Source organism: Labrus mixtus, chromosome 18, assembly GCF_963584025.1.
Source record: "Labrus mixtus chromosome 18, fLabMix1.1, whole genome shotgun sequence".
Taxonomy (NCBI): domain Eukaryota; kingdom Metazoa; phylum Chordata; class Actinopteri; order Labriformes; family Labridae; genus Labrus; species Labrus mixtus.
The window spans coordinates 17208439-17234702 of NC_083629.1; the positions used below are offsets into that span (position 1 = coordinate 17208439).

The 26264-nt window shown below is 39.2% G+C and overlaps 3 protein-coding genes across 4 annotated transcripts; 2 read left to right on the plus strand and 1 right to left on the minus strand.

The window, feature by feature from the left end:
* Nucleotides 1–3506: 3506 nt before the first annotated feature.
* On the minus strand, nucleotides 3507–8465 carry fuca2 (alpha-L-fucosidase 2). The gene is made up of 7 exons (XM_061063842.1): nucleotides 8122–8465; nucleotides 6981–7168; nucleotides 6486–6825; nucleotides 6204–6414; nucleotides 5703–5893; nucleotides 5269–5377; nucleotides 3507–4535 (listed from the first exon to the last, which is right to left on the minus strand). Exons 1-7 carry the CDS (start codon nucleotides 8310–8312, stop codon nucleotides 4398–4400), a joined length of 1368 nt encoding a protein of 455 aa, XP_060919825.1. The 5' UTR covers nucleotides 8313–8465; the 3' UTR covers nucleotides 3507–4397.
* Nucleotides 8466–8651: 186 nt separating this feature from the next.
* On the plus strand, nucleotides 8652–11545 carry LOC132993797 (putative deoxyribonuclease TATDN3). Of its 2 annotated transcripts, none has more exons than XM_061063843.1 (10): nucleotides 8652–8749; nucleotides 8827–8859; nucleotides 8946–9019; nucleotides 9105–9189; nucleotides 9606–9668; nucleotides 9774–9883; nucleotides 10051–10106; nucleotides 10190–10302; nucleotides 10604–10684; nucleotides 10906–11545. In XM_061063843.1, exons 1-10 carry the CDS (start codon nucleotides 8696–8698, stop codon nucleotides 11047–11049), a joined length of 813 nt encoding a protein of 270 aa, XP_060919826.1. In that variant the 5' UTR covers nucleotides 8652–8695; the 3' UTR covers nucleotides 11050–11545. The 2 variants fall into 2 exon arrangements, with proteins under 2 accessions (XP_060919826.1, XP_060919827.1); XM_061063844.1 differs by having other exon boundaries at nucleotides 8666–8749; nucleotides 10607–10684.
* Nucleotides 11546–13463: 1918 nt separating this feature from the next.
* coq8ab (coenzyme Q8A, genome duplicate b) lies at nucleotides 13464–25473 on the plus strand. The gene is made up of 15 exons (XM_061063841.1): nucleotides 13464–13747; nucleotides 14086–14231; nucleotides 15589–15867; nucleotides 15995–16061; nucleotides 18449–18520; nucleotides 19893–20018; nucleotides 21784–21869; nucleotides 21958–22098; nucleotides 22187–22268; nucleotides 22339–22432; nucleotides 23460–23601; nucleotides 23850–23957; nucleotides 24063–24128; nucleotides 24533–24619; nucleotides 25027–25473. The coding sequence occupies exons 2-15, from the start codon at nucleotides 14103–14105 to the stop codon at nucleotides 25318–25320; spliced, it is 1773 nt and encodes a 590-aa protein (XP_060919824.1). The 5' UTR covers nucleotides 13464–13747; nucleotides 14086–14102; the 3' UTR covers nucleotides 25321–25473.
* The last annotated feature ends 791 nt before the right edge of the window (nucleotides 25474–26264 follow it).

Consider the following 26264-nt stretch of genomic DNA (forward strand, 5'->3'; position numbering starts at 1 on the left):
ACAGCTGATAAACTGTCTAATCTCATCTGCCAAAATCAACTGATATCATAAGGGGTTTGGGTGCTGTTATGTATTTTAGTATTGGTACACCACAGTGGGATTTCCCCCATGATTTTAATAGATTTGTAATCATTCACCTCAGTCATTTACGTGAAACTTCGGCCTTTCAACACAATATAATTTACAAAACTATAAATACTTCACCCGCTTTGACCATCCTCCTCAGCTTCCCTGTGTGCCATTGGGTGAGAACAACTGGGTGCCTCTATGAATAGGAGTCCTTGGCTTTGGGCTACAGCTGAGGCATATTTAACAGAGGTCTTAACATGAAGCTTACGCAGCAGAACAAAGGCTTCAAACTTATGTGCGGACATTCAGCTTTTCCTCTGAATTTAGAATCCTACCCAAATGGAAGGCCTGAATTTCCTGCGCAGCAAACTGTAATTTCAGAGTGCATTTCCTGTTGAAAACTTCACCTCTCTGAGAGCCAAAAAAGCAGTGAATGTGGAGACTGTGTATCGACAGAGTCCCTCCACAGTATGGAATTGCAGGAAGCTATTATTAGATATCGCCTCTAACAAGCCGAAGATGAAGTTGAAGCTTACTAACTGCACTGCAGCTGAGATCCATTATGCTGTATTCAGTATCTAGAGGAGCGGCACTAAAATGGCTGATACTCAATGTGCAGTGAAGGTCAAGTCGCCTATCTCTATAAATATAATGGTCTGTCCCCCAGGATGTTCCACACTGCTTGGCATTTCCACTATCTAAAGCTACACCACGGCTCCGCTGACCGGCTCAAATCTGCCACAAATTTGCATGTGATTGAATGCCACACGTGCACCCGTCTACTCGCAGGCCTCTAATGATATTAGCGGTTAAACGGATGGGAGGGTAGAAGGGGAGAGAGAGGGGACAACACACACATACAAAGAGTGAGGGAGAGACGAGGGGGGGGTGGTGGGGGTGGTGGTGGTGTTTATGAATGGAAGGAATGAGGTTTTCCTCCCTGCAGGCTGTAGTGGCTGTCATATGGCTGACTGAGATATCGCTTACAGGGGAACACTACAGGTTGAACAAACAGCTGATACAAACACCAATAAAGGCTTGAATACAATCCTTTCACTCAATCCATCAATCATTCATCCATTAAAAAAAAAAAAAAAATCACCTGATTCACCTTTAGGATCAATCGGCCAACGTTTCATTTATCCGTCGCTTTAAATCAGCCTCTCAAACCAGCTGTACTTACACCATTATCGCAGCAGTACCTGAAAATAATCTGACATGATTGTGTGTTTCCATGGAAACCATGCCAACGTCTGTTGCAGCTTGCCGGTTCCTGTCTACATATATAATTACCACAGTAGATTACAGCAACAAGACTGCAGAAATGAGTGAAGAAAACAGGCTGCAGCCACACAGTTTATCAATATCTCATCATGCAGAGTTACAGGTTATACTTATTGTGCTGGTGGACATAAAAATAGAGCTGCATGCACAGTGGAAATCAACGTTTCAAAAAGCACACAAAGAAAATTTGCAATTTTGGGGGTCTATGATTTAAAATGCTTCAATCAATCAGAGCTGCTATACTCACACACACACACTATACAATATGACCAAAGTGTGCTGATTCACTTAACGTGCAGGTAATGCGCTCTATGTAACTCCTACAACATTTTACATCATACATCACTGGTTGAAAAACAATTCGCCAATGGAAAGAAATCAATCAGCGACAAATGTGATGAGCATTTCAGAATTTGAGTCATATTTTATGCAAAAACAGCAAGTATTTTTTCTCCTTCCCTACAGGTACAATTAAATATTTTGGTGTTATAAAAAAATGTCTGGACTTTAAACTTTTGGTTATGGGAAATCATCATGAACATTTTTCCACTTTTTCTTTTGCTACATTTTTATGGGAAGAATAATCTAATCACTTAAGACTCTATATCAGAAAATAATAAAAAAAAGGTAAACCCTGAGTCCTCTTTGATAGTCAAATAAATATATTCTAGATGTATGTTATTCCTTCTCACAAAAAAGCAATTCAAAATTTTGTTTTTGGAAATTGAGTTCAGTGAACTACATTAAAACATGAAAATCCTTATTTTAGTTTATAAAACTGTCATCATATGAGCTTCATTCTGACATTTTAATCATCCCAGTTGTAAATGTGATTTGCATCCTCTTTGCATTTTACAAATTCTGACTGAACATGTCATCTAAATGGAAAATGAAAGAGTGGTTTGCCACTTTAAATCGCCATTTTTCTCTCAAATGTGTAGTAGCCTTACTGTGTGTCCCGTTCAGCGTGCATCTGTCCACACATGATTTACATCCTCACATCCTCCTGTTGTGCGTGTTGTTGTTGTTGTTTAGGGGATCAGCTGTCAGGTGGTTTGGGGATAGCCTGCTGAAAGGGGGGGAAATGCAAGGACGTGAGAACCCCTTGCAAACCCCCCATTCGGCACGTCATGGAACATTTGCAGGAGAGGGAGCCTCCCACCTTAAAGGCGTGCAGCAGAGAGCAGACACAACACAGAGATCTGCCCTGCACCGGACTCACCATCTTAGGTGACAAATACACCTCTTCTATCGTGATGGAAACACAACAGTTTCATCTTTAAGACCAGTTATGAACGCGCGACGCGACGCAGCGGGGGAGCTGAGGCTTACCAGTCACTTTGCAGCATGCAGATCCGCTAATTTCATTTCACCGACATTTCTCTGGTGCATGACACTGGATCCTGTTTTCCGGGGTCATCTGTGCTCAGCAGGGGTTGTAGAGATTAGTTTTGCGTCGTCAGCGTCCTTTAAAAAAAAATACACTGCACGACCAGGATGCTATTACAGATGTAGGCAGCAGGGGGCGCTAAGAGGTCATTATATATTTATTCTTTTCGATCTTTCCATCATTCTTCATTTCAGAACTTTGGATGATTATTGCAAATAATGTATTTAAAATATTTGTTTGGTTCATATGGCTCCCAAGTTACAATGGGCTGAAATGAAAGAAGTGTTTATCGGGAAATAAAATGTGGTAGTGGATGAATCTAAACATGATTCCATTTGCTTTTTTTAACGGTTTAAACAGGCCAATTAAGAGGAGAAAAGTGCTGGGGCACTGGTGGTGCAGTGGATGTGGTTATGGAGGCTGTGGTCCTCCAAGCGGGCAGCCTGGGTTCGAATCTGACCTGTGGCTCCTTTCCTACATGTCATTCCATATTCTTTTCTCTCCCTGATTTCCAGCTCTGTCCACATGTCCTATCTCTCAAGGCACAAAATGCCCAAAAATAACAAATCTTTTAGAGGAGAAAAGTGCTTACATAAATCAAACATCTACAGCAGGAGGACTATACGGTAGTTGTGCAAGAAAGTCACTGATTCAAAATAGAACCTGAGAAATTAGCTTAATTGTTAGATCCCGAGGTCATAATATTTGAGATAGTCTTTGCATTGAAGTGAGAGTCCAAAGGTGAATAAAATACAACCAAAACTTATAAGAAAACATGATTTATTTTTGGAATGTGCAATTTTTCCCCCTACATGCATACTTACAGAAAAAAAAGAAACATGGAGCATCAAAGGTTCATTTATGTGATTCAAACATTCCTTCACATTCTAAACACACTTCATCATTTGATGAATTCTGCAGACTGCAGGAACATTTATTTAACATGTAGGTTTAATGAAAAGTAATTTCAAGGAAGTATACTGAACCCTTAAGGGACATGGAAATACTTCTATTACTTTTAATGTCGACTAGATAGGTTATAAAAAGTGTGTTGGGGATGAATCTCCTCTTCAACAGTGATGTTGTCATATAAGAGAGATTGGAGGAATGTTTTCGTATTTTTGATAGAAAGTTGCATATAGCTTAGAATTTTCCAAATATTAAGTGTAGTTTGGCGTGAAGGTAATCGAATTGGCTCATGGATTGTTTTGTGTAGTACTCTGCTGGCTTGAGAAACGCTGGGTGTGATTCATGGACAAACTATGAACATTCTTAATAAAAGTGTACAGAGATGTTGTTGTTTTCTCTTTGATGACCAGGTTAAAAAAAAAAAAAAGAGCCCAAAACATTAACTTCAAAAGTGCAGAAAAATTCAAAATAATTTAGACAAAAGCGCAATTTTTTTTGTATTCAGGCTGTTGTCCGCGTTTTCTGGTTTTAAAAAATAACGACTTACATTCTTAAGTGCAGTAAAATTGAGCTAGACTTCAATCACAAGAGTTAAACAAATAACTTTGTGACGTGTTTCTTTTTCCAGACCTAGAAAAAGATCATTTTTATATTGTAATAGTCTATTAAAAAATGTCCATAGAAAAAGTGTGGGTTCTTTTCTCAGGCCTGCAGCTCCGTCTCTTCTTCCTCATGTGATCCGGTTTTAAGTGGCACCTGTCAGCCTCAGTGTCCAGGCCCACTGGCATGGCATCTGTCTGAAGGACAGCTGGGGCAGGAAGACCCGCAGTCCGCTGGGCTTTACAGGCTCCCAATGCAGGGACCCGTGACCGACGAGCTCCACCTTTTTAAGAACAAAAACAACACAAGGACCAGGTTGGGATGTTGACAGGAAGGGTGAAAAAAAGAGTTTAGTCCTCTGTGCACGATGAGTCAGAGTTAGGCCAAATACATGAAGGCTTTAAATACAGACATTTATTGACCTGCTACCTTAAGAGCCATGAATGGATTCAAGTGGAACTTTAAAGTCATTTTTAAGGCTATAGTATGTAATGGGTTATATTTTGGTGTTTTTGGTTATTGTTTATTATTATATTATATATATTTGTATCTGTTCATGTTTTCTGATCAGTGGGACGGGGAGCTGAGCTGGGTTTCTGTATTTTTTTGTTGATCGCTGTTCTTTTGCTCACTGTGATTACTTTGATAGCGGCTGTTTTTGAAACCACCTACTACATAGTAACAAACACAGTATGTAGTATGAACTGCATACTACATACTGTGTTCGACAGTAGAAGTATGACTGCCAGTCAGTAGTTATTTTGAAGTATGCCAGGCCCGGCTAAGCTGGTTTCGTGTCTTGGAATGCGGGCGTAAACAAAAGCCCAGCTGACTGCTGAACCTACAATGTCATTGTGTAAAAGTTACATACTGTTGCTTTAACCAGATTCATTAAAATGAGTTCAATGTGTTTGATAAATCAGTAAAAAGCAGTATGTTCTGTTGAAGCAGTATATTCTACTAAAAAGCCTTTTTCTTAAATGTCAATAAGCTTAAAGCTCGACCTTTTGTCTTACCTGAGTCTGTCCTTCTGTCACATCAGGTTCATTCAGGATCACAGATCCATCCATAGGCCACTCAAGTAAAATGGCAAAGATCCACTTTTCCTGTGGTCTACAAGTGTACCTGTTAATGATAAAGCCCATTCAAGTAAAAAGTCGCTCATACAGTTTTTATAAATAGAATGGTTTCCCTATTACCTTATCTGATCTTATTCAGTTTCCTTTGATTGGCATTAGAGAGGAGTCACCCTGCTACCACAAACCCCCCCAAAAAGTGATTAATAAAATCACCTATCATGATCACTACATTCACAAGCTACATTACACTCCCTAAATACCAGTCATGTACATACCTATTTTCTGGAAAGAAAGTTGTCAACTCAATCAATTCTTAAATTATCTACAGGCGGAAGAGACACTCTTCATTGGTCATTACGATGAGCACCCACCAGACGTTAGGAGTGACGCTGTCATTCTGGGCCCTCCATGCTGTTGTGTTGTAAATCGCCTCCCCGTTGACCTTCAGCCACTGACCCATCTGTCTCAGACGCTCCTCAAAGATCGGAGCGATCCTTCCATCGTGTGTGGGGCCGACGTTCATCAGCAGGTTTCCCCCACAGGACACAGTCTCCACCAGAGTCTGAAAAACACATACCGCATTTATAAGAGTGAAAGATGCTGCTTATGGATGTTTCACCATAATACATCATTTCAGGTTAATTTTCAGCTGTTAGTAAAGTTATTCCAGGAAGGATACTATTGAAAATACTCGAACATTGTTTTACTACACAAAGATTTGTGAACAGCTGGAGGGCTGCGCTCCACCAGAGTTAATAGAGCTGAAACTTTTAGAGTAGCTTAATGTAAGATATATCATTTGAAATAAAAAAAATGTTTTGTTTAATGAAGCGGAAGCTTGAAAAAGTTGACAGGTAAAAGACAACTCTTACTGCTACGATCTGCTCGATGGTGAGGTAGTCACTCAGGGCGGCATTTCGTCTGTAGCCCCACGACTTTGTGTCGATGGTCATGCAGTTCTCCCATTTGTGTTTGAGCAGGTGTCCAGGCTGGTAGCGATCAGCGCAGGTGTAATATCCACCGTGGGTGCAGATGGAACCATAGCCCCAGCGATCATTTGTCACCACCGTGTCTCGAACAGGACTGTGAAGGAATAAGATGAGTCATCCTAATGAATCTTAAACTTACCGTCTAAATGAATCTTACTTGATTACCTGTCGTTATAGAGCCAGGCTAAGAAACCTGTGCTGTTCCAGTACTTATCTGGTGCGTCTCCGTCCCCATCTGACCACAAGATCTCTGGTTTGTATTTGACAATGAGCTCATACAGCTCAGGAAGCGTTTTACTGGTAGGAAAGTAGTTTGTCGTGAACACATTGGCAGCGTCCAGTTCAAAGAGTGGATTGAACCACTCAAAGAGAGAGTGGTAGAGTCCTAAACGCAGGTCGCTGTTCCCACGAAGAGCGCTCGCCACTTCATCTACCAGATCTCTTTTTGGTCCGACATCCACAGCGTTCCAGTTCCAGGAGTTCTTTGAGCCCCAGAGTGTGAAACCTGGGAATATATGGATAACAAAGTTCATCTTCTGCATGTCTGAGGGGATGAACAAAGCACTTCAACTACTCAATGTGAAATTAAAACTACATTTTTTTTTGTGTGTGTGTGTTTTTGCTGCAAACAACAAGAGGGAAACAAGATGTTGATCATACCTTCATGGTGTTTTGTCGTCAGGACAATGTACTTTGCCCCTGATGAGGCAAAGATGTCCGTCCACTCTTCGGCATCAAAGAACTCAGCGGTGAACTGGGGTGCAAAGTCTTGATACTTGAAGTCTGGAGGATAATTACGCTGCATAAAGTCAACGTACGGCTTTAGTTTTTGCTTCCGCCAGTACCACCTGGAACACAAAACAAATGCAAGGCAAGCTGTGTTTAATAAAATAAAAATAAATGTTACCATGTGACAAAAATAATAACTTTATTTATATAGCACCTTTAAAACTGCATGTTTACAGAGTTATTTAACATTTAAATCGATCATTAAACAAAAGCATGTAATAATAAGCCAAACAAGGACAGATACACGGGGGAAACAAAATTGGAGTAACTTCTATACCCAACAGGGAAACACTCCATAGGCTGAGGGATCATCATGGTGATGGTTAAGTCCTCTAAAAGCCTTCCCCAGTCTTTTTGTGATGTTCTCATTAAGGCTGAACAATAATTCCCAATTGTATTGGTATTGCAATATGAGCATTTGCAACAAACACATGGCAAAGGTTTGAATTGATCACGATAAATAAGAAGTTTTTTTTTTTTTATGTAATCAAGCAATGTTTTTTTTTTTTTTTTCACTCAGCACATTCTATGTTTTGAATGAAGGCCTGTTTGTTACAGTGAAGCTCATCTGACAGTTTTGAAACAGTCAGATGAAGCTCATAATCACTTACCCTCACATTCATTTGATTCATCAGTTTAGTGCTGAAAAAAAACAAAACTTTTTTTTTTGGATTTGTTGGGAATTCAAGAGAAACATGTTTCAAAGAGCTATATATAAAATGCCAATACATATTCTTCAATATTAGTGTATTTATCCCATTTCATATCAATACTTGAACAATATTATTGCACATCACATTTTTATATCGTGCAGTGCTAAGATAAAAAATATATATAAATAAATTCCAAAATAGTTTAGTAAAGCCTATATAAACTCAGTGCACTTATTTTGTAGTAGGCTTACAAATGTAATATTATTGAGTGTCCAGCTTTCCCAAGAATCTACATGTGTAAAGTCGATGTTTAGTGCTTGTGTTGTGTTCATTAATTGAAGTCTGGAACAAAAGCTCACCAAAACCACTCGCTTCCGAAGCTGGGGACAGAAAAGACCCCCCAGTGTATGAAGATGCCGAACTTTGCCTGATCGAACCACTCTGGAAGCGGCCTGGAGTCGATGGATTCCCAGTTCGGTTCGTATTTTGCTCGGCTGGTGCCTACTACCAGAAGCATCAATGGAATGAAAAGAGTGGTTAAACATCCCATTTTAGGTCAAATTAACCCAAAATGATCGAGAGAACTGGGTGACTATCGCATTGATTTGACGCTAAAATGTCACATTTGAAAGTGTAAGCAATCAAATCAGACGGAAACATGACAATTAAAGGTAACATGAATACGCTTCAGTCTTCTGGGGAGGGGGGGGGCGGGGGGTGTGTGTGTTGCATTCGTTGACCTGTAGGTGAACCGGTGACACTCAAACCAATGAGATGTAATGGAACGCCACCGCACCGGGCGACGCTGCGTTCTAAATCTTGCGCTCCCGTTTGGTGTACGCATGCGCAGTCTGGTCTGGTCTGCCTGCCTCTGACTCTCTCGTTCCAGGAAGAAGGCATGTGTTTTGGTTCTGAAAGCTGAATCGTGCACACATGCATGGCTACGTTGACTGTCACTGTCATATCTCTGCGAGGGATTTTGACAAGGTATGATCATGCATTTAAGAATACAAGTGGAGATTTTTCATTTTGGATTCATTTATTATGTACTTGTTCTGTTTTAGGACATCGATGAGGTGGTTGAGAATTCCAAAAAGGTAAGCCGTCTTTGATTACAATTTGCAAGAATAGTTTCTAATAGAATACTATTAGTTACACATTTATTTGTTCTATTGCTTCCTAGGCTGGGCTATTGGCGCTATTAGCTGTGGCCGAGCATGCCGGAGAATTTGAGAAGATTATTGAGTTGTCACAGAGGTAGACTAACTATCCTCCAAAGGGTCATCACTCCAATATTACACGTTCTTTATGTGTCTCTAATGACATTTACACATTTCTCCAGGTTTCCAGGTTTTATCTTCCCCTGCCTGGGTGTTCACCCTGTTCAAGAAGTGTCCCCAGAGCAACAGAGGGGGGCTTCTCTACAGGTAGGGTAACTAGTGTTTTTAAAGGGTCAGTTCACCCAAAGTAGAATTAAAACATTTTTTTTTTCTATAACTTCATGTGTTACCAAATATGTATTATCATTAAATAGTAAACTTCTCCTCAGAAACACTGAAGACATTGTCAATACTCTATAAAATGACATCCAAAAAGTAACAGGGTAATTGTTCCTAGAGAGAGATTAGCTCCTGATTTGTTCCAATACTACATACAGTACTTATACTTCAATACTTCAATCCCACAGTGTTGAAATCTCAGTGACAGATATATTTAAATCCCGGACAACGTGACGATGGGGGGGCTTTTTTGTGGGTGTAATTTTGGTGAATTTTAACACCTGTCATGTTGTAGATAAGTCATTTAGGATGTTGTTTTCTGACTTTTTTTTTTGTTTTTGCAGGATCTAGATGCTGCTTTACCAATAATACAGAAATACAAAGACCACCTTGTGGCCATTGGGGAGGTAATAATTCACCATCTCTGGTAATTAGTCAGTAATCGTTTGCTGTCCTGTCGTCCTTTTGCTTTACAGATAACTGTTCTGTCTGTTTTGCATGTATTATTTTAGGTTGGTTTGGATTTTACACCCAGATATGTCAGCTGTGACTCTGATAAAGAGAGCCAAAGACAGGTCCTCATTCGTCAGGCACAGATAGCTAAGGAGCTGGACCTCCCTCTGTGAGTCTCGCTGTTCGACTTTAGACTACACATCCAAGATGATATGTAAAGATTATAAACCTTTGTTTCAACAAAAAAGGGATTATTCCAACAAAGCTACATTGATACTGAAAAAGGAATACTACACTACTATTCATGTTAGATACATGGTTATGTTTTATTTCTAGAAATGTTCATTCAAGATCTGCAGGAAGACCCACCATCCATCTCCTGAAGGAACAGGGTACAGTTTAGATTCTTTACCTGTTGCTATACTCTTTCTCTGGTGTTTGGGATAACGCTGCAATACATCTTGTTCGCCACTAGGTGTCGAAAAAGTCCTACTTCATGCTTTTGATGGGAAACCGTCTGTTGCCATGGAGGGAGTGAAGGCTGGGTATTTCTTTTCTATCCCCCCATCCATAATACGGAGTGAACAGGTACAGCAGAGTGTATGATATTAATGTCCATATGTTGTATCACATCCCAGCCTGTTTTTAAAGGTTCTCCTCAGTTACACAAACATACTGTACACTGTCTGCAGTTCTACAAACTTCTATTATCTTTTCTCCTTTATGTGTAAGAAGACAGATGTATTTTTTATATATATTTTCCTGTTTATGACAGAATTGACGGTGAAGTCAACTAAAGCCTGCTCATAATGTCTTCAGAAATGTTGTGGTTTATAAAGTTGAATGTTAATGACTTAAGATGGGTTGTGTTGTGAATTTTTCCACCAAGAAGCAGAAACTTGTGAAACAGCTGCCATTAGAGAACATCTGTCTGGAAACAGATTCACCTGCTCTTGGGCCAGAAAAGCAGGTAAAGTCATTTTCCCCTCAGATTATAAATATGAGTGTCATTAAAGTTATTTTATGATTGTATTAGCCCTTTGTTCCAATTAGCATTGAGGACAATTTTCTGGGCCTTCCAGGTTTTTGTATTTTTGTGAATCTGTTTCACTCTTTGAAGTTATAATACCTTAAGACGTCCTTCACTGTGTTCTCTTGTTATATCCTTCTTGCTGTGTGTCCTGATTGCAGGTGAGAAATGAGCCCAAAAACATCTGTATCTCTGCTGAGTACATCAGCAAGATTAAAGGAGTGTCGCTGCAGACGGTGATGGAGGTAACAACACAGAACGCCCTCCGACTCTTCCCAAAGATAAAGACCGCCATCAGACCCTGACAAAGATCTGTAAACTCACGTCATCTGGCTGGAATGTTTTGAAATGATATGTCCAACTAACTCGATGTGGGAGTCTGACTGAACCAAGATGCCACGAAGTGTAAGAAAATAGAAAAATCACAGTTTCAGAGGAATGCATTTTAAAGAGTATGTGGACAGTAGAACTGTACTTGAAAGCTGAAAGACATTTATTTATCTCCCTTAAATCTTAAATAAAGGAAGAAGAGAACTATTTACCACACAACTTGTACATTTCTCTTGTAGGTGATGAATCTCAAACATCCAGCATTACAAAAACAACAGCTGATATCAACTTCAGTCCTCAGTTGGATGTCATGTTAAGTCAAAATGATAACACATATCTTTCTTTTTATGACCCATCTACTGATCTAAGTAGAGCGCTGATATCAATGAGCTCAGTAATTTACCTGGACACTTTTATGACATATTTTAGTGTTATGTTTCCTTCTTTTTTATTAAAGTGTTTTATAATTTACTTAACATCATATACTATAACCAATCTGACCCCAAATCACCCAGAGTTCACAGCTACAGCTATATAGAGTGTTGCTGCCTTCAAGTCCTCCTCTTATGATGGTGATTTAGATCTTTGGTTTCACAATGAACTGCACATGTTTATGTTTATACATCTTATTGACATCAATGTAAGAAACAGGTGAGAGAAATATGAAATTAAGCATCCTTGGGTTTCATGAAAGGCACTATATAAATCTAAGTTATTATCATTATTATTATTATTACTCTTATTTACTTATATACTTATTTTTCTAAGCTGTCAGTGTCTCAAAATAACTTCTATTTTTAAATATAAAAATAAATCCAGGTTACTTTTTATGATCTCTTAATTAATTTTATTTATATCGTTTTTTAAAGTATTTTTTATAGTTTTAATATAGGAGAAACATTTGAAAATATTTAAATCCTTTTTATGTAAATGATTTATTTAATTTATTTAATAATACCTCTGCTTATACGTTCCATTATTTAATTATACTATTGTTAATCCATTTCACTTTTTAAAGAGGTAGCGCCTCAAAAATCTTTGTTTTAACATCAGTATGACTTTCAATTCAAGAGAAACAAAGAGAACTGTTAGCAGCTTTAAGGATGGGCTTAGAATCCCATTCTTCTGCTAAACCAGCTGTGTAATGGGGAAGGGCTGTTTCTCACTTACAGACTCGTATCATTTTTCAGTAACCCTGGAGAATTAGCCACAGTGTATGATGCCATTCCTTCAGGCGCAAAGACCTCCACTCACTTCAGTCTCCCTATCCAAACCCAGCTGACTCACCAGAAGGAAAAATGTGTTTCTCACTACAACCTCAAAATAATAATAGAAACATACTAACATGCCCTGTTTAAGGGTTTTATAACTGATATGAACAAGACAGTCTAGGTGATTCCTCGTAAATACCTAATGATGAATAAAGTGAAGAAGTGTCCATTAGAATTAGTCATAAATATTAACCTGCAGGTTTTTTTTTTAAATTCGACCATAAAGTGATTATCATGCTAATCACTTTATGGTCGAATTTTAAGAAAGCGACATAAACACAAACTTTTTCTTTATGTGAGGACCCCCCAGAATCGGTATTAGACCCTTTTTTTTTTGGCTTTGTACGCACATTAAAAAAACATTCTGGCAAGACTTCAGTAGATTCGTCATGGACCTTGTCTTTTAGAGACTTTGCCTTGTTGCCACTGAAACCCAAAGGAAAGAAGATAAAACATTTTTTTATGTAGTTAATTGATTCATTTTACTGGCAAAATGATTTTGTTTCACAAATGTTAATTAAGTTAAAAAAAAAAAAATCCTATTTATGTTGAAGACTATATAAAACGTATACATAAATCTGAAAACAAAAAAGCTATTAAAGCCCTGAACAAATGTATACTACACTTAATATGTTTATGTAACAAACATTGCCCTGGCTAGTCTGTCTCATGTTGTTGCTCTTTTTATATTGCTCTTGTATACTGTGTACTTTTTTTTATCACTTTATTGCATTGATCACACAGTCATCATGCTGGATAGTTGTTTCTTTAAAATGCATTGCAAAATATATATAAATATATATATCAACTCATTCTGTAAATGAAGAACACAGCCAACAAACGGCACATAAACTCAACTGCACAACAGAAGAACAGATAATGACCAAGAGGAAAAACTAAAATGGAAAAATAATAATAGTAAATAATGATAATGAGACCATACATATATGCTTAATTTCCAGTAAAGCATATTTAAACAAATACATTTAATTATATCTATGAGTTTTAAGAAAAATCCGGATGATGGTGTCCCATAAATGCATCATATGTGCACTTCATGGACCGCCCTGCGCGGCCACGTCAGTGTTCACACACTCTCTGTGGAGAGACTGACTGTCCGTCCAACCAGTGCGGAGGTTTGTTGTGGTCCGGAGCTAGCGGCGGAGCTCTGCCTCATTGGTCCGCCTGTCCTGAACTCCCCCCCCCCGGGGTCGCCTCGGGAGAAAAGGAGCGTGTCCTTTAGCGTGTCGCCCGACTCGCTGCCTCCGTGGAGTTTCAGTGTTTACATGAAAGTGTGTCAAGTCAAGTCAAGTCAAGGTGAAGGGGCTGCTGGTGATAGATACATCTGCACGATGCTCAGCGTGTGCTCACACAGATGAAGACGACTTCTGTTACACATTTGGTGAGTAGCATTTCAACTTTTTGTCACTTTTATTCATTCTCATTTGGAGTCTTATAATCGTTTCATTCAGTGTTTTAGGCTTTCTGTTTGTTTTAAAACTTTTCAGTTTGCACGGCGTTTTTTTTCTGTTTGCTCTCTTATCACACAGGCAGCCGTGTCAATATGCACTTTTATCAGTATTTGTTAAGGTTGTATTTCCCAAGCATGCTGTGGATATGGAGTCTTGTTTGATCCCTCAAGCATGGGAACATAAACTGATGGTCAGACTCCACAGCTGAAATCCTCCATCAATCCAAAAGTAACTTGTTGCACAGAACTCCTTCTACCTGTCTTTGCAGGTCTAAACAACGCCACAATGACAAGTGACATTGTGGTCTGGAGGGGTCTGACTTGGATGAAGCAGGCGGCCAGCAGAGTCCCACCAAGCAGCCTGAATGGGAACCAGAGGGTGCTAAATGTCCATCACGCCAGCGGACCAGAGAGGGTGAGTGATTTGGCAGTTAAACAGCTGCAGAGCGGGATAGAGTTTCACAAACATGCAACCCAGATACCTCCTGTGTCTGTTTCTGCCACCATCACCTCATCAACGCAACAACAATAGTAAGCTGTGAGGAGGAGGATGCTGGACTAGACGACTTGTATGGAGTTTTGAAGATCCATAACGGTCTTTAATTCTGGGAAAAAAAAGACACATTTTCAACAGGGAAGAACATCTTTTCAAACATTTGGGCAAATATTTCTCCAACTTTTTGGCTTGTGAGCCCGAACAATAGAGAAGTGTCTACTTGTGTCCTTGTTTCATCTCACACAGATCGGAATCAGAACAATATTTTACCAAAAAATGTATGCAAGATTTCGGATCACAGTGATTCTTGTGCTTGTTTGGCTTTTGAAAACATTGACAGGGTACTAAAATGCAACTGAAGCCACAATTTTCTTAGATAAACTGCATTTTTGGGGACAGTACTTATTTTCAGACCTTGCTGATGGTAGGCTTCTCCTGAAACTGAAACATTTAAAATGATTGCCTTTGTTCTGCAGGATGTTGGCATGGGACAAATCTACAAACCTGTGGTTTAAGATTGGTCCAATTTAGTAAGAGATCCAATCCCAGTGTGATCGAGGTCATGCAAATCACAACTTTAATTAATCTGATATGAGGTGTGTTTTGTAGGAGGTGTTATGGGATGTTTTCTGCTAACATGTCAGTAAGAAACAAAGTTCACATCATGTCCAAGTTGTAAGTGTTGGCCACTACATCAAGTCAAGCCATTATATATCTGTGCATTATGTTGCATTATGTCCTTGAAATGCCTTCATTTATTTTGATAATGGAGAGATGTTTTAGTCATTTCTTAAGGAGTAGTTCGACACCTTGTAGACACCATACTGACATCTTTACTGTAAATATACTCCAGCAAGACACTGGTTTGCTTAGCTTAGCATAAAGCCTGGAAACGGGGGAAAGCAGATAGCTGACCTCTGGCTGATGGAAGCAAAATGCACATACAAACAGCATTTTTACTGTTCTTCACTCATTTTTTGATTCAACATGTTAAGCTGATTTTTAATGATTTTACTTTAGGACAGCGTTAGGCGAGCACCCCCTCCTGGTTCCAGTCTTAATGCTAAGAAAGCTAAGTTATCTATCTTAATGCTAGACTAAGACAGCCAGCTGCTGGGTGTATCGTCATGTCGACGTCAGACATGAACGTTGTATTGATCTTCTTATCTAATTCTGGACATGAAAATGAATAAATGTAAGATACAAATGTGTTGAACCAGTCCTTTAATTTCCACTCATACACTCATATGAATGGTGTTTTTTTTTTTTCTCTCAGGAGACGTTCAACAAGCAGCAAAAAGTCTGCGTCACAGCAGCGCAGTTTCACAGATATTCAACAGTTGGAGCTTGTCTCAGTACGTGTTTCATTGGAGCTGTCAGTGGAGGACACAGCACCAAACGTCTGAAGTACCACAGGAGCTGGTCAAGCCCGTTGTTCTGTGGACATGCACGATCATTTACCCAGGACAACTCCACAGTGGGACGGCTCACTTCAGTTGCCATCGATAAAGAAGGAAACCCCAAGAAAACAGACGTCAAGCAACATAAGCAAGTGGTAAGACCTTTTTTTTTTTTTTTTTTTAAATCAATTCTTCTTGTTTCTATGGTTTGCTTTGAGCATTACATTGGGAGATTTTATTTGTATTTTGTCCTTCAAGTTGAGTTATTTTCTTGTGTGTCAGCTCAGTGAAAGAGCCAGAGAGAGGAAGGTTCCTGTCACACGGATAGGAAGGCTTGTGAATTTTGGAGGTAAGTTGTCTATGTTAACTTGTCATTTTGCATCAGCCAAAGAGAAGTGACAGTTAATATGAACTCGGTTACATTACGGCTTTAATCCTGAAAGCATAAATGACAAGACTTTCATAGATAACGTTCAAATATATAAAAGAATCAAAGTAAGTAAGTAATTTTTTTTTAGCGATGTCAAACAATTACATTTTTTTTTTTTTTATCTTGATAGATTTCAGCAGTTAATCATGATTAATCACTTGTTTTGATTGCATGTTTGAAATTCCATTATTTCAGGTGCGCTGGTAGCCCAGTGTTTAGTGTGTGCTCCCCACGTTTGGAGGTCATAGTCCTCCATGTGGGCGTCTCCGGGTTCAAGTCCGACCTGTGGCTCCTTTCCCGCACGTCATTCCCCACTCTCTCTGTTCCTGATTTCTGACTCTATCCACTGTCCTACCTTTGAAATAAAAGTATAAATAGCCCCAAAAATAAACCTTAAAAAGAAGAAAGCAATTCTATTAATTCTATTTTATTATATTTAATATAAATATCTTTAGGATTGTTTTTATTTTTGTGTTCTGTCTTGAGCTGAGAGTAATTTACTTGCTATCTGAATTCATTTCTGCTTTTATTTTGAAATGAAGTAAGGACCTTGTGTTGGATTGAAGGTTACAGCATTAACTTCACCACAGAAAGATAAACTCGTTACTGAAAACAGCTAAAAGGAACCATAAAAAAGTGAAATGTTTGTTGTCTTAAAGTGGATATTGGTTTTGACTCGTCAGCTGAGCTGTCTGAAAGTTTTTTTTAAAGTGAAATGAGACGTTCAAAGATTCAGCAGTGTTGCTCTTTTGCAGAGGCTTATCCACGGTGCGCCATAATTAATCGCGATTATCTAGTTAATGCTGACATCCCTGATTTTTTTTGTTTGATTGGTGCATGCTCGATGTCTCATGTCTTTATAAAAAGTAACATTCAGTTGATATCTGCTTCTGCTATTTTTTCTGCTTTTGTGTTTTGCTTCATCTCAGATATTTTCCGTTGTAACGCTCCCCCGTGGAGTTCTCAGAAGTTGTTGAAATTCCTTCTAATTCACCGTGACTCATCTTCTAACAAATGTGTTGAAATGGTTTCCTTCCTCAACCATTTCAACAGGACAGATTTTTTGAAGCCATTGTAACCGACCCTTTTAACATCCATGTTCTTCATTTTCCATGTCTTTCCATGTCTTTCCATGGCTGCATTGGCTTCAGTGAAATGAACCTTGACAAACACAAGAACCTTCTTTAAAATGTAACTTTGAGCCTGTTCTTCTTGGTCATTTTCTCTCAACTATTAGGATTCTCCTACGTGGTCTGAACCGGTTTTCTTTATAACCAATTAGTTGATCAATTGGTTGATCGGTATTGGTAGTTTTTTAAGCACATCCCCTCTGTTTGTTTCTAAACTAACCCAATGATTACCTAGTTACCTCTTTCTTTTTTAAATTAAAATAAAGTCCACAAGAATCGGACATTGAAGCTAACTTGAAATATTACATTGGCTCGGGATTTCCTCACTTAACTTCTGGCTTTTTTTTTGAAGAAGTTATGCAAAGAAGTTTTTACAAATGACATAGGCTTACTTCCTCCAGAGCAGCAAGGGCTCATGGGAGGCCGTGGTTTAACTCTGCAGGATGTCAGTGGTGCAGTTTATTGAATTGAACATGAATTTAATAAAAATACATCACATGAAGTCGGTATATTTCCTCTATAAATAGTGTATTATCTTTGCTGTCTAGAAGTGTTAGAAGAAGAGTGTTTATGTTATTCCTCTCGATACAGTGTCGAGTTTGAGCATCAGGTTTAATTTTAGGATTAAGCTGAGTGGTTTTGCATTGATGACCTCGGTCACCACTTTTGCTGAGCCGGGGTCGGACAGAGGGGGGAGTGCTGACGCCCTCCTTCACAGGACTGGAGTTACAGAGTATCAATAGCTGAGGAAATGTTTGGGGGTCCTGCCTGAGATTCTAACTAATACGAAACACGTTTCAGCGTTGTCAACGAGCAGCCTTCTTCACATCATCAGCAGCACGCTAACTTTAGGATCAGTTGTTTCTCATTCCGTTGTATTAGCCTTTAATAACCTGTTAACTTTTAAAGACTCCCAAGAGAGATCAGATCAGCTCCTGATCACTGACTGCTTTTATCACGTCTGTTTTGTCTGTAATTATTGTTGTTGTTGCCCCTATTAGATGCACAGTAAGGCATTGATCAGGCGATTCATGAATCATTTATATACTATCAGTTGTTATTAGTAAATAGTGAGTAAAAAATAAAACGTAAACACTAAAGTTAAGAATATGTGTGTCAATTATTCACCAGAGAAAAAGCATTTAGATTGCACCAACTTTTGTCTCCCCTCCTCAGGTCTGGCAGTTGGACTCGGCTTGGGGGCGATCGCTGAAGTGGCCAAGAAGAGTTTAAAACCTCAACATCAAGGTGACAATGTTTATTTTATTTTGTCTTGTGAATATAAAAAAACTACATTTTCTCCTTTTGCTGGACTCACTACATTGCCAAATGTCAAAAGGATAATGAACTATACTTGTTAACAAGTGGTACAGTATCTCTTTATTTATTGATTAATGGGTGTCTCATTAGCTTCAGAAGATATGAGTTATCTCACTGAGGTCAAAAAGTAATTATAATAAACAACAGAATACGGCAAGGTAGTGAAAGAGTCTTTATACGTGAGTGACAGTAAGGGGTGGGGGATTGTATTGGGGTGGGATCTGTTTGTGTGTAAGTATCCAAAATTCAATAAAAATAACTTTGAAGAAAAAGTAATAATTATAATAATAATAATAAGCCGTAGTCCTCCAAGCGGGCGGTCCAGGTTCAAGTCCGACCTGTGGCTACTTTCCAGCATGTAACTCTACTCTCTCTGTTCCTGATTTCTGACTCTATCTACTGTCCTACCTTTAAAATAAAAGCATGAGAAGCCCCAAAAATAAACCTTGAAAAAGAAGTACTCATTTAAAAGAGCCCTAAAGGACAAAAAAAATATTTTAAAGGCCTACCACACCCTTTAGCCCCATTTCCACTAAGCGGTCTGGTTTGGTTCTGTACAGTTTGGTACAGTTTGGTACGGTAAACCCTGAACTTCCACAACTAACCATATCCTTTCTTGGTAAGCAGGATGACTATAGCAGCATCAGCTTCTGAAGAAGAAGAACACAACACAGTTAACAAAGGGCAACATGGTGCAGAGGTCTGCACTGTCAAGGTTGACCGTGGTGCAGTGTAAAAACAGCCCCTAAAAATTACTTTCTCAAAATCCAAAGGATATTTTAACATGGCGCGTTCTGTGTCATTTATTACCACTGTCGCACAGGAAGTGATGATTCTTTTGATTCTTCATCCTTTAGGGTCGGATCGGTACACTAAGCACCTCGACAGAAGGGTGACAAAAAAGTAGGACAGTACAGATTGTTTATTTTGGTACCATTCAGAACTTTTTACAGTAGAAACACAAACCGGACCGATGGTGGAAACAGAACTTTAAGCCACATTATCACCCTTTAATGTCTTGTTGCTCAGATTTTATTGTAAACTACCATAAGATAGTTGGGCAAAATTGTTCATTACATTGTAAGAGTATTTTTGTTTAGTGAATTTTTATGAAATTTGACCACATTTTTCAAAACCGTCAAACTTGAATTGTTCATGGGAAGATCTGGTTCAAGCAGAATACAGTTTATTAAGTCAAACAAATACTGGTGTGGACAAAAATGCAAAAAAATGAACCATAAGAATGTAATCTACAGCTGATATATGGTGGCACCTTTACTGAAGGATGTTTGTTTTTCAGGAGATAAAAAGTCCATACTAGACTCCAGTGCCTTCCTCACCGAAGCCAACGCAGAGAGAATAGTCCGGACGCTTTGCAAAGTCCGAGGTGCTGCTCTGAAACTGGGACAGATGCTGAGTATCCAAGGTGAGGTGTCGTCAAGTTCGTGGATAAGAATCACACATTAAAAACCCCCTGTGTCAGTGTGTGTGTAAACAAAGGTTCAGCTTTCATCAGAGAACAAACAGTAAACTGACGCTCCGTCTTCCCATAAAGTCTTCTACATGCTTCTGGTTCTCACTGGCAAACAAACAAGACTCGTTCACCAACAGGGAAATGTCATCGGCTAAAATAAACCTCGAGCCAGCTGGACACAATAAGTGCCATTCCTGTCGAGTTATTGTAGGCAGCCGAGGCTAAACTGACAGCGCCGTGTGTTGACTTTAACCGGCACGCTTACAGTACAAAGTGTTCTGCCTCACAGCCCCGTGTGCGCCTCAGGTTTTAGCGTTACCGCTGAGTCACAGAGTTAGGCATCTGTTTCTCTGAAAGGATGAACCCAACAAGGTCGTCCAATTTGTTTTGTTTTGTTTTGTTTTGAAGGTGTGTGCAGAACCCTCAGTGATTTTTAACCCTCTCATTTCAAACACAGAGAGTAGCTGGAAGTAACTTACTGCAAGGTGTTGATCAATCATTTGTTGTTGATTAATCTTTTTTTTTTATGTTAAATTTAAGAATTAATTCATGACTTTAAATCCTTCTCTTTTGTTTTATTTATTTTTAAATTTTTCCAGAGTACATTGTTGTTACAGAACAGATGACCAAATACTGGATGCATACACAAACTAAAACATTCTTATAAATACTTTCAACTAAAATGAAAGTCTTGCATGTATCTTCCATGTTTCTCAGAGCCTTTTTCCCTGCCGCCAGCAATAAAGCTGTTTCAGTCAGACAACTCACGTTTGTATGGTTTAAAATATTTATCGCAGCAGAACATAGTTTGTGTTTGGTGTCTAGGCTCAGACCTTATCACTCCTCACAGTTTTAAGTGATGAGATGATATCTTAACCTCCCCCCCCCCCCCCCCCCCCCCCCCCTGTCGGAGTGTACAGGTGGATGCTGGTTGGGAGGCTGAGCTAGAGTGCAGGTCAGAGCTGAAAGTGAAAGAGCAGAGTGAGAGACCGGAAACCTTGCAGCTTAAATAGTACGCTAATTGGAAGGAGGTGTTGTTGGGTGAATGTGGATAATGACGCATGTCAAGTGTGAAATCAGTGCAGCTTGCAGGCAGTGCCTCATTAACTGTCCAGACTTTTTAAATCAGGGGAGATATAATTCAGGATATAAATCAGAGGCTGTTTTGGTGTTAAAATGGTCTGTATCGCTTTATGTATTTCTTTCCAGTAATTCTGCTTGTTTTGGCATTCCCAGAAAATGTTGAAGTGATTGGCAGCCAGGCAGCCATAATCTAAGGGTTGTGATTGTCATACTGTGTGCCTTCATATAGGGAGTCGTGAATCCTTTTGACGGAACAGTTTCACCTCAGTCTCTTTTTAGTACCGAAGCTAATCTTGAGCTTGTGATTCTACTGCTTGATCTCCATCTGCAGATGTTGCAGAGCTAAACCAAGACTAAATGAAAATAACTGTGGTTTATTTTACATTTTACATTTTTTTGAAATCTTTTAATTTGAAAGAAACTGACTCACTTTGCAAAGACCTTTAGTCCACACTAATGCCTTCATACTTTTCTATCAAGGCACGTCAGGCTACATTACAATTTTAGGGGTTTGTTCAAGAATTTCAGGGATCTATTACAAACTATTCTCCCTTGAGATGTGTATGTGTTCATTTGACTGCATGTATTATAGTAAGATTCAAAGTGAGTATTTTCTCTTTATCTCTAATCTCAGACGACGCCTTCATAAACCCTCAGTTGGCAAAAATCTTTGAGCGTGTTCGACAAAGTGCAGACTTCATGCCTCCTAAACAGATGATGGTACAGTATGAAGAGCTCTGGATAAATGAAACCAACCGGTAGCAGACAAGAGAGGTCATGGGTGATTCAGTGTCTCTTCTCTCTGCAGAAAGCCGTCAGCAGCGACCTCGGCCCAAACTGGAGAGACAAGCTGGAGTACTTTGAGGAGAAGCCATTTGCAGCGGCGTCCATTGGTCAGGTGCATTTAGCAAGGCTAAAGGACGGCAGAGAGGTGGCCATGAAGATCCAGGTGAGACGAGTGTTTACACAGCGATAACACCCAAAACTATGACAAAATAACCCGCGCTGAAAGGACACAATAAAATCTGTCGTTTCAGTACCCGGGAGTTGCCAAGAGCATCGACAGTGACGTGAATAATATCATGACTGCACTGAGTTTGAGCAACGCGCTGCCTGAAGGTACCATTGTTCGAGAGCGACTTATCACTTGTACGATAACAGCTGTTTGACATTCATCCTTCCTTCACAGGTCTGTTTCCTGATCACCTCATTGAGGTCATGAGTCGCGAGCTGGCGCTAGAGTGTGACTACATACGAGAGGCAAAGTGTGCCAAAAAATTCCAGTGAGTTCTTTCTTATTCTTGCAACACAAAATGACTTCTTGGGTATTTTTTTTCTGCTGTATTGACCTTTTGTTTTTCTTTGCCTTTTAATTTTTGAATTCAGAGTCATTTCTGTCTTGCGTATTTTAATATTTATGTATTTATTTTAATGGACTGTTGTTAGCCAGACAGGTTTGAAAGGATGAAAATAATGTTGCCCTAAAATGGTCATACTCACTTTAAAGCTGGTGAATCACATCTTGGCTTTTATGGATAATATCAAGCTTATAGCAGCAACCTTTAGCTTAGCAAAGCTTAGCATAAAGAGTGGATACAGGGAAACCGCTAGCCAGACATCGTGCACAACAAGACTCTCCACTTTTCTTTTCTTACTTTTGAGAGTGAGATTAGAGGACTGATACTTGTCTACTGTCAGTAGGAAAAATGAAAATATTGTTTAGCCAGCATCCCTGTCTGCCCTTTAGCTTTGGTTAGCATAAATACTGCTAGCCTGACATTTTGCGCAATAACAATATCTATATGTGGTTTTTTTTCCCTTTTAGAAGATATATTAGAGCAGTGATTCCCAAAAGGGGAGAACAAAGTTTAATGGGGGAAGCATGGGTTGACAAAAACAATGCACACTGTTTTTTACTGCGTGCAAAGCATGGCACAGTTTGTGAGAGGAACTTCAGGTACCCATAAGGCAGAAAATGAAAGTACACCAGACGTCACAAATAAGGAAGTTTCATGTTATAGTATCACTTTGAATTGCTTCCTCTTTAAAAGTGCACCGTAGTCTTTTCAGTTTATTGTCAGTGTTTAGTGTATGTTGGTATATGTTGATGTGAGGGGTGGGGGGGCTTGAAAATATTTTCATCTTCCGAAGGGGGGCCCGACAGAAAAAGTTTCCAATGGAAGAGAGGACTGACCACAACAATGTCTGAAGAAGAATGTTTAGTTAATACCTGATTTACCCTTTGTAGTTGACATGTTGTTGACTTGATGAGGTCCACGTGTCTTTTAACTTTGTTTTTTTGTGAATCAGAGAGCTGCTGAAGGATCACCCATACTTCTATGTGCCTGATGTGATTGACGAGCTGAGCAACCAGCACGTCCTGACAACAACGCTGGTGCCCGGTTTCCCTCTGGACCAGGCCAACGACCTCTCTCAAGAGCTCCGGAATGAGGTATGACGACCATGAAACCTACAGGACAGTTTACACCTGTGAGCTGCCAACATGTCGCCCGCTCTGGGGTTTTCAAAGGTCTCTGCATTTGGCAAGTCATCCTTCCAGAGTCATGTCAGCACATCACAGAGCTCCAGTGTCACTGCCCATGGTGCACCAGCTTAGAATAACAATCAGAGGTTTGTTTTTTCAGGATTTTATATGACAATTCTTTTTGTTTTTTCTCCATTCTTTTTTTTTTGCGCTAGATTTGTGAGCAAATCTTGATCCTGTGTCTGAGAGAGCTTTTTGAGTTCAGATACATGCAGACTGATCCAAACTGGTCCAACTTCTTCTTTGATCCACAAGCTCACAAGGTCAGTTTGTCTCACTTGCAAAAACATGCCCTTTTAGTTTTGTTATTTGTATAGTTATGTTTTTTTTTTTCTTCAGTTTACTGATGTCTATTTTTTCATCCACAGGTGGCACTGTTGGATTTCGGAGCTACACGAGGATTTGATAAGAGCTTCACTGACACTTACATAGAGGTAAGGATATTTCAGTTCAGTGAAACGAACAGTATTTATGAATCTTATTGCAAGAATTTTGCACATTTTTGTTATAACCCCATTTAATTATCCCACTTGAAATTGTTATGACATCTAAACTTTATCCACATAAAATGTTTCCATCATTAGAATGAGTATTTTCCCCCTCTAATATAACATGATATGAATCCAGTCAGTGTGGAGGGGGTGGTTTTTAATTTTAACGCAAGACACTAATGATATTATCTAACTAACATACAACATTGTCATTACAAGATAATTTCATGTTATGACATAAGACAAATGGAAACTTGCAAATTCAGATGTTTTGATGTGGTGGCTGTTTTGAATAATAACTTTTTTTTTTTTTTTTTTTACACACACCCTTTAATTTCTCTGATCAGGTTATTAATGCAGCTGCAAACAAGGACAGGGAAGGTGTTCTGCGGAAATCCAGAGAAATGAAGTTCCTCACTGGATACGAGTCAAAGGTAAGAAACTCAGACACCATTATGTAGAGTTGATCTGGTGCTGAAATGTCAGGTTGGATATCTGTGAACACAGCAGTCTAGTTATTCTTTGGAAACATCAACAATGAGCAAATTTAATATATGTAGAATTAAGACACCTATGACCGTTATCGACCTCTACTGGTGACTTATAGAAACTGCAATAATAGCGAGTGAGAACTTTTATTTAAATTTAAAACATAAAGAAACAAATATATTCATCCTGATAAATATATAAAACTGAAATAATGCTGCTTCATCACTTAGTAGTTGGTGTGAATGAGCATCAATGGTAATGCAACGTTTCTTAGAACATCTGTTTTGAATAATTAAAAAAAAGAAAAGTTTTTGCTTGAAAGCTGTTTGACTAACTCGTGTCCTGTCATAAGACGATGGAGAGCGCCCACGTGGATGCTGTGATGATCCTCGGGGAAGCCTTCTCCTCTGAGGAACCCTTTGACTTCGGCGCTCAGAGCACCACCGAGCGAATCCACAGCCTCATCCCCGTCATGCTGAGGGAGCGACTCACGCCGCCTCCAGAGGAGACGTACTCTCTCCACCACAAGATGGGCGGCTCCTTCCTCATCTGCTCCAAACTCAAAGCTAAAATATCCTGCAAGAGCATGTTCCTGGAGGCGTACAAAAACTACTGGAAGGATGGACGCCCAGAGACGACAAAGTGAGGCTCAAGACTTTCAGAAAGGGTGTCAAAGACCAGACAATTCTGGCCCTTCTTTGTAGTATTTTGAACAATTTAACTCACACATTCTTCCCTGGGAGGATATTTATGTGCAATCTGGGCCAGATGTCTGCGTGATTAAAAACATTTGCATATCTGTGTGCTTTTATTCCATGACTCATTGTGAACAAGACTTCCATCCAGACTTAATGAAAAAATAATGAGTGATGGTAACTTGAAACTAATGTTTAAATGAATTTGTTGATGACGATGTGCAGCCTAGAATTATGAGCCTGTATGTTTGTGAGGAGGATGAAAATCATCTGACCAGGACTGTCAGTTGAAATAAAACTGACTGATGTTACTAAATTATTTGTTCATTTGTTTCAATGTAGATTCTTATTTTGAAACTGAAAGACTGAAAGAAAAATCTTTTGGAGGCTTAAAATGTTATCATCAGAAAATGAGAAACAAGATTATCATCAGTCTGTAGTCGTATTACAGAAACTTCCAGATCTAACAATAAGCATTAGGAGACTTAATTCAAGGAATAAATGTGTTTTAGTACAGGTATTCTTTTTTTCTTAAACCTTAAATAAATACATCTAACTTCAGAAACTCATAAGCTGTCCTTACACTGAGAAATTCTGAATCAATACCAATATGTTTGATCTGTACGAACGCTTCTTTTTAACCCCCTTATTTCCTTAGTGTTGTTGCTAGTTTGCCAAGATCACACACTTTATTTTAAGGCCTTTTGCGTCTTCTTTGAAGGGACAGGAAAGTGGATAGAGTTGGAAATCCGGGAGAGAGAGAGTGGGGAATGGCATGCAGGGAAAGGAGCCACAGGTCAGATTGGTACCTGGGCTGCCCTCCTCCATGACTACCGCCTCTGTGGATGGTGTGTGAAGACTGAACACTCGGTTAGTTTTGGATTTTTCTGCAGAT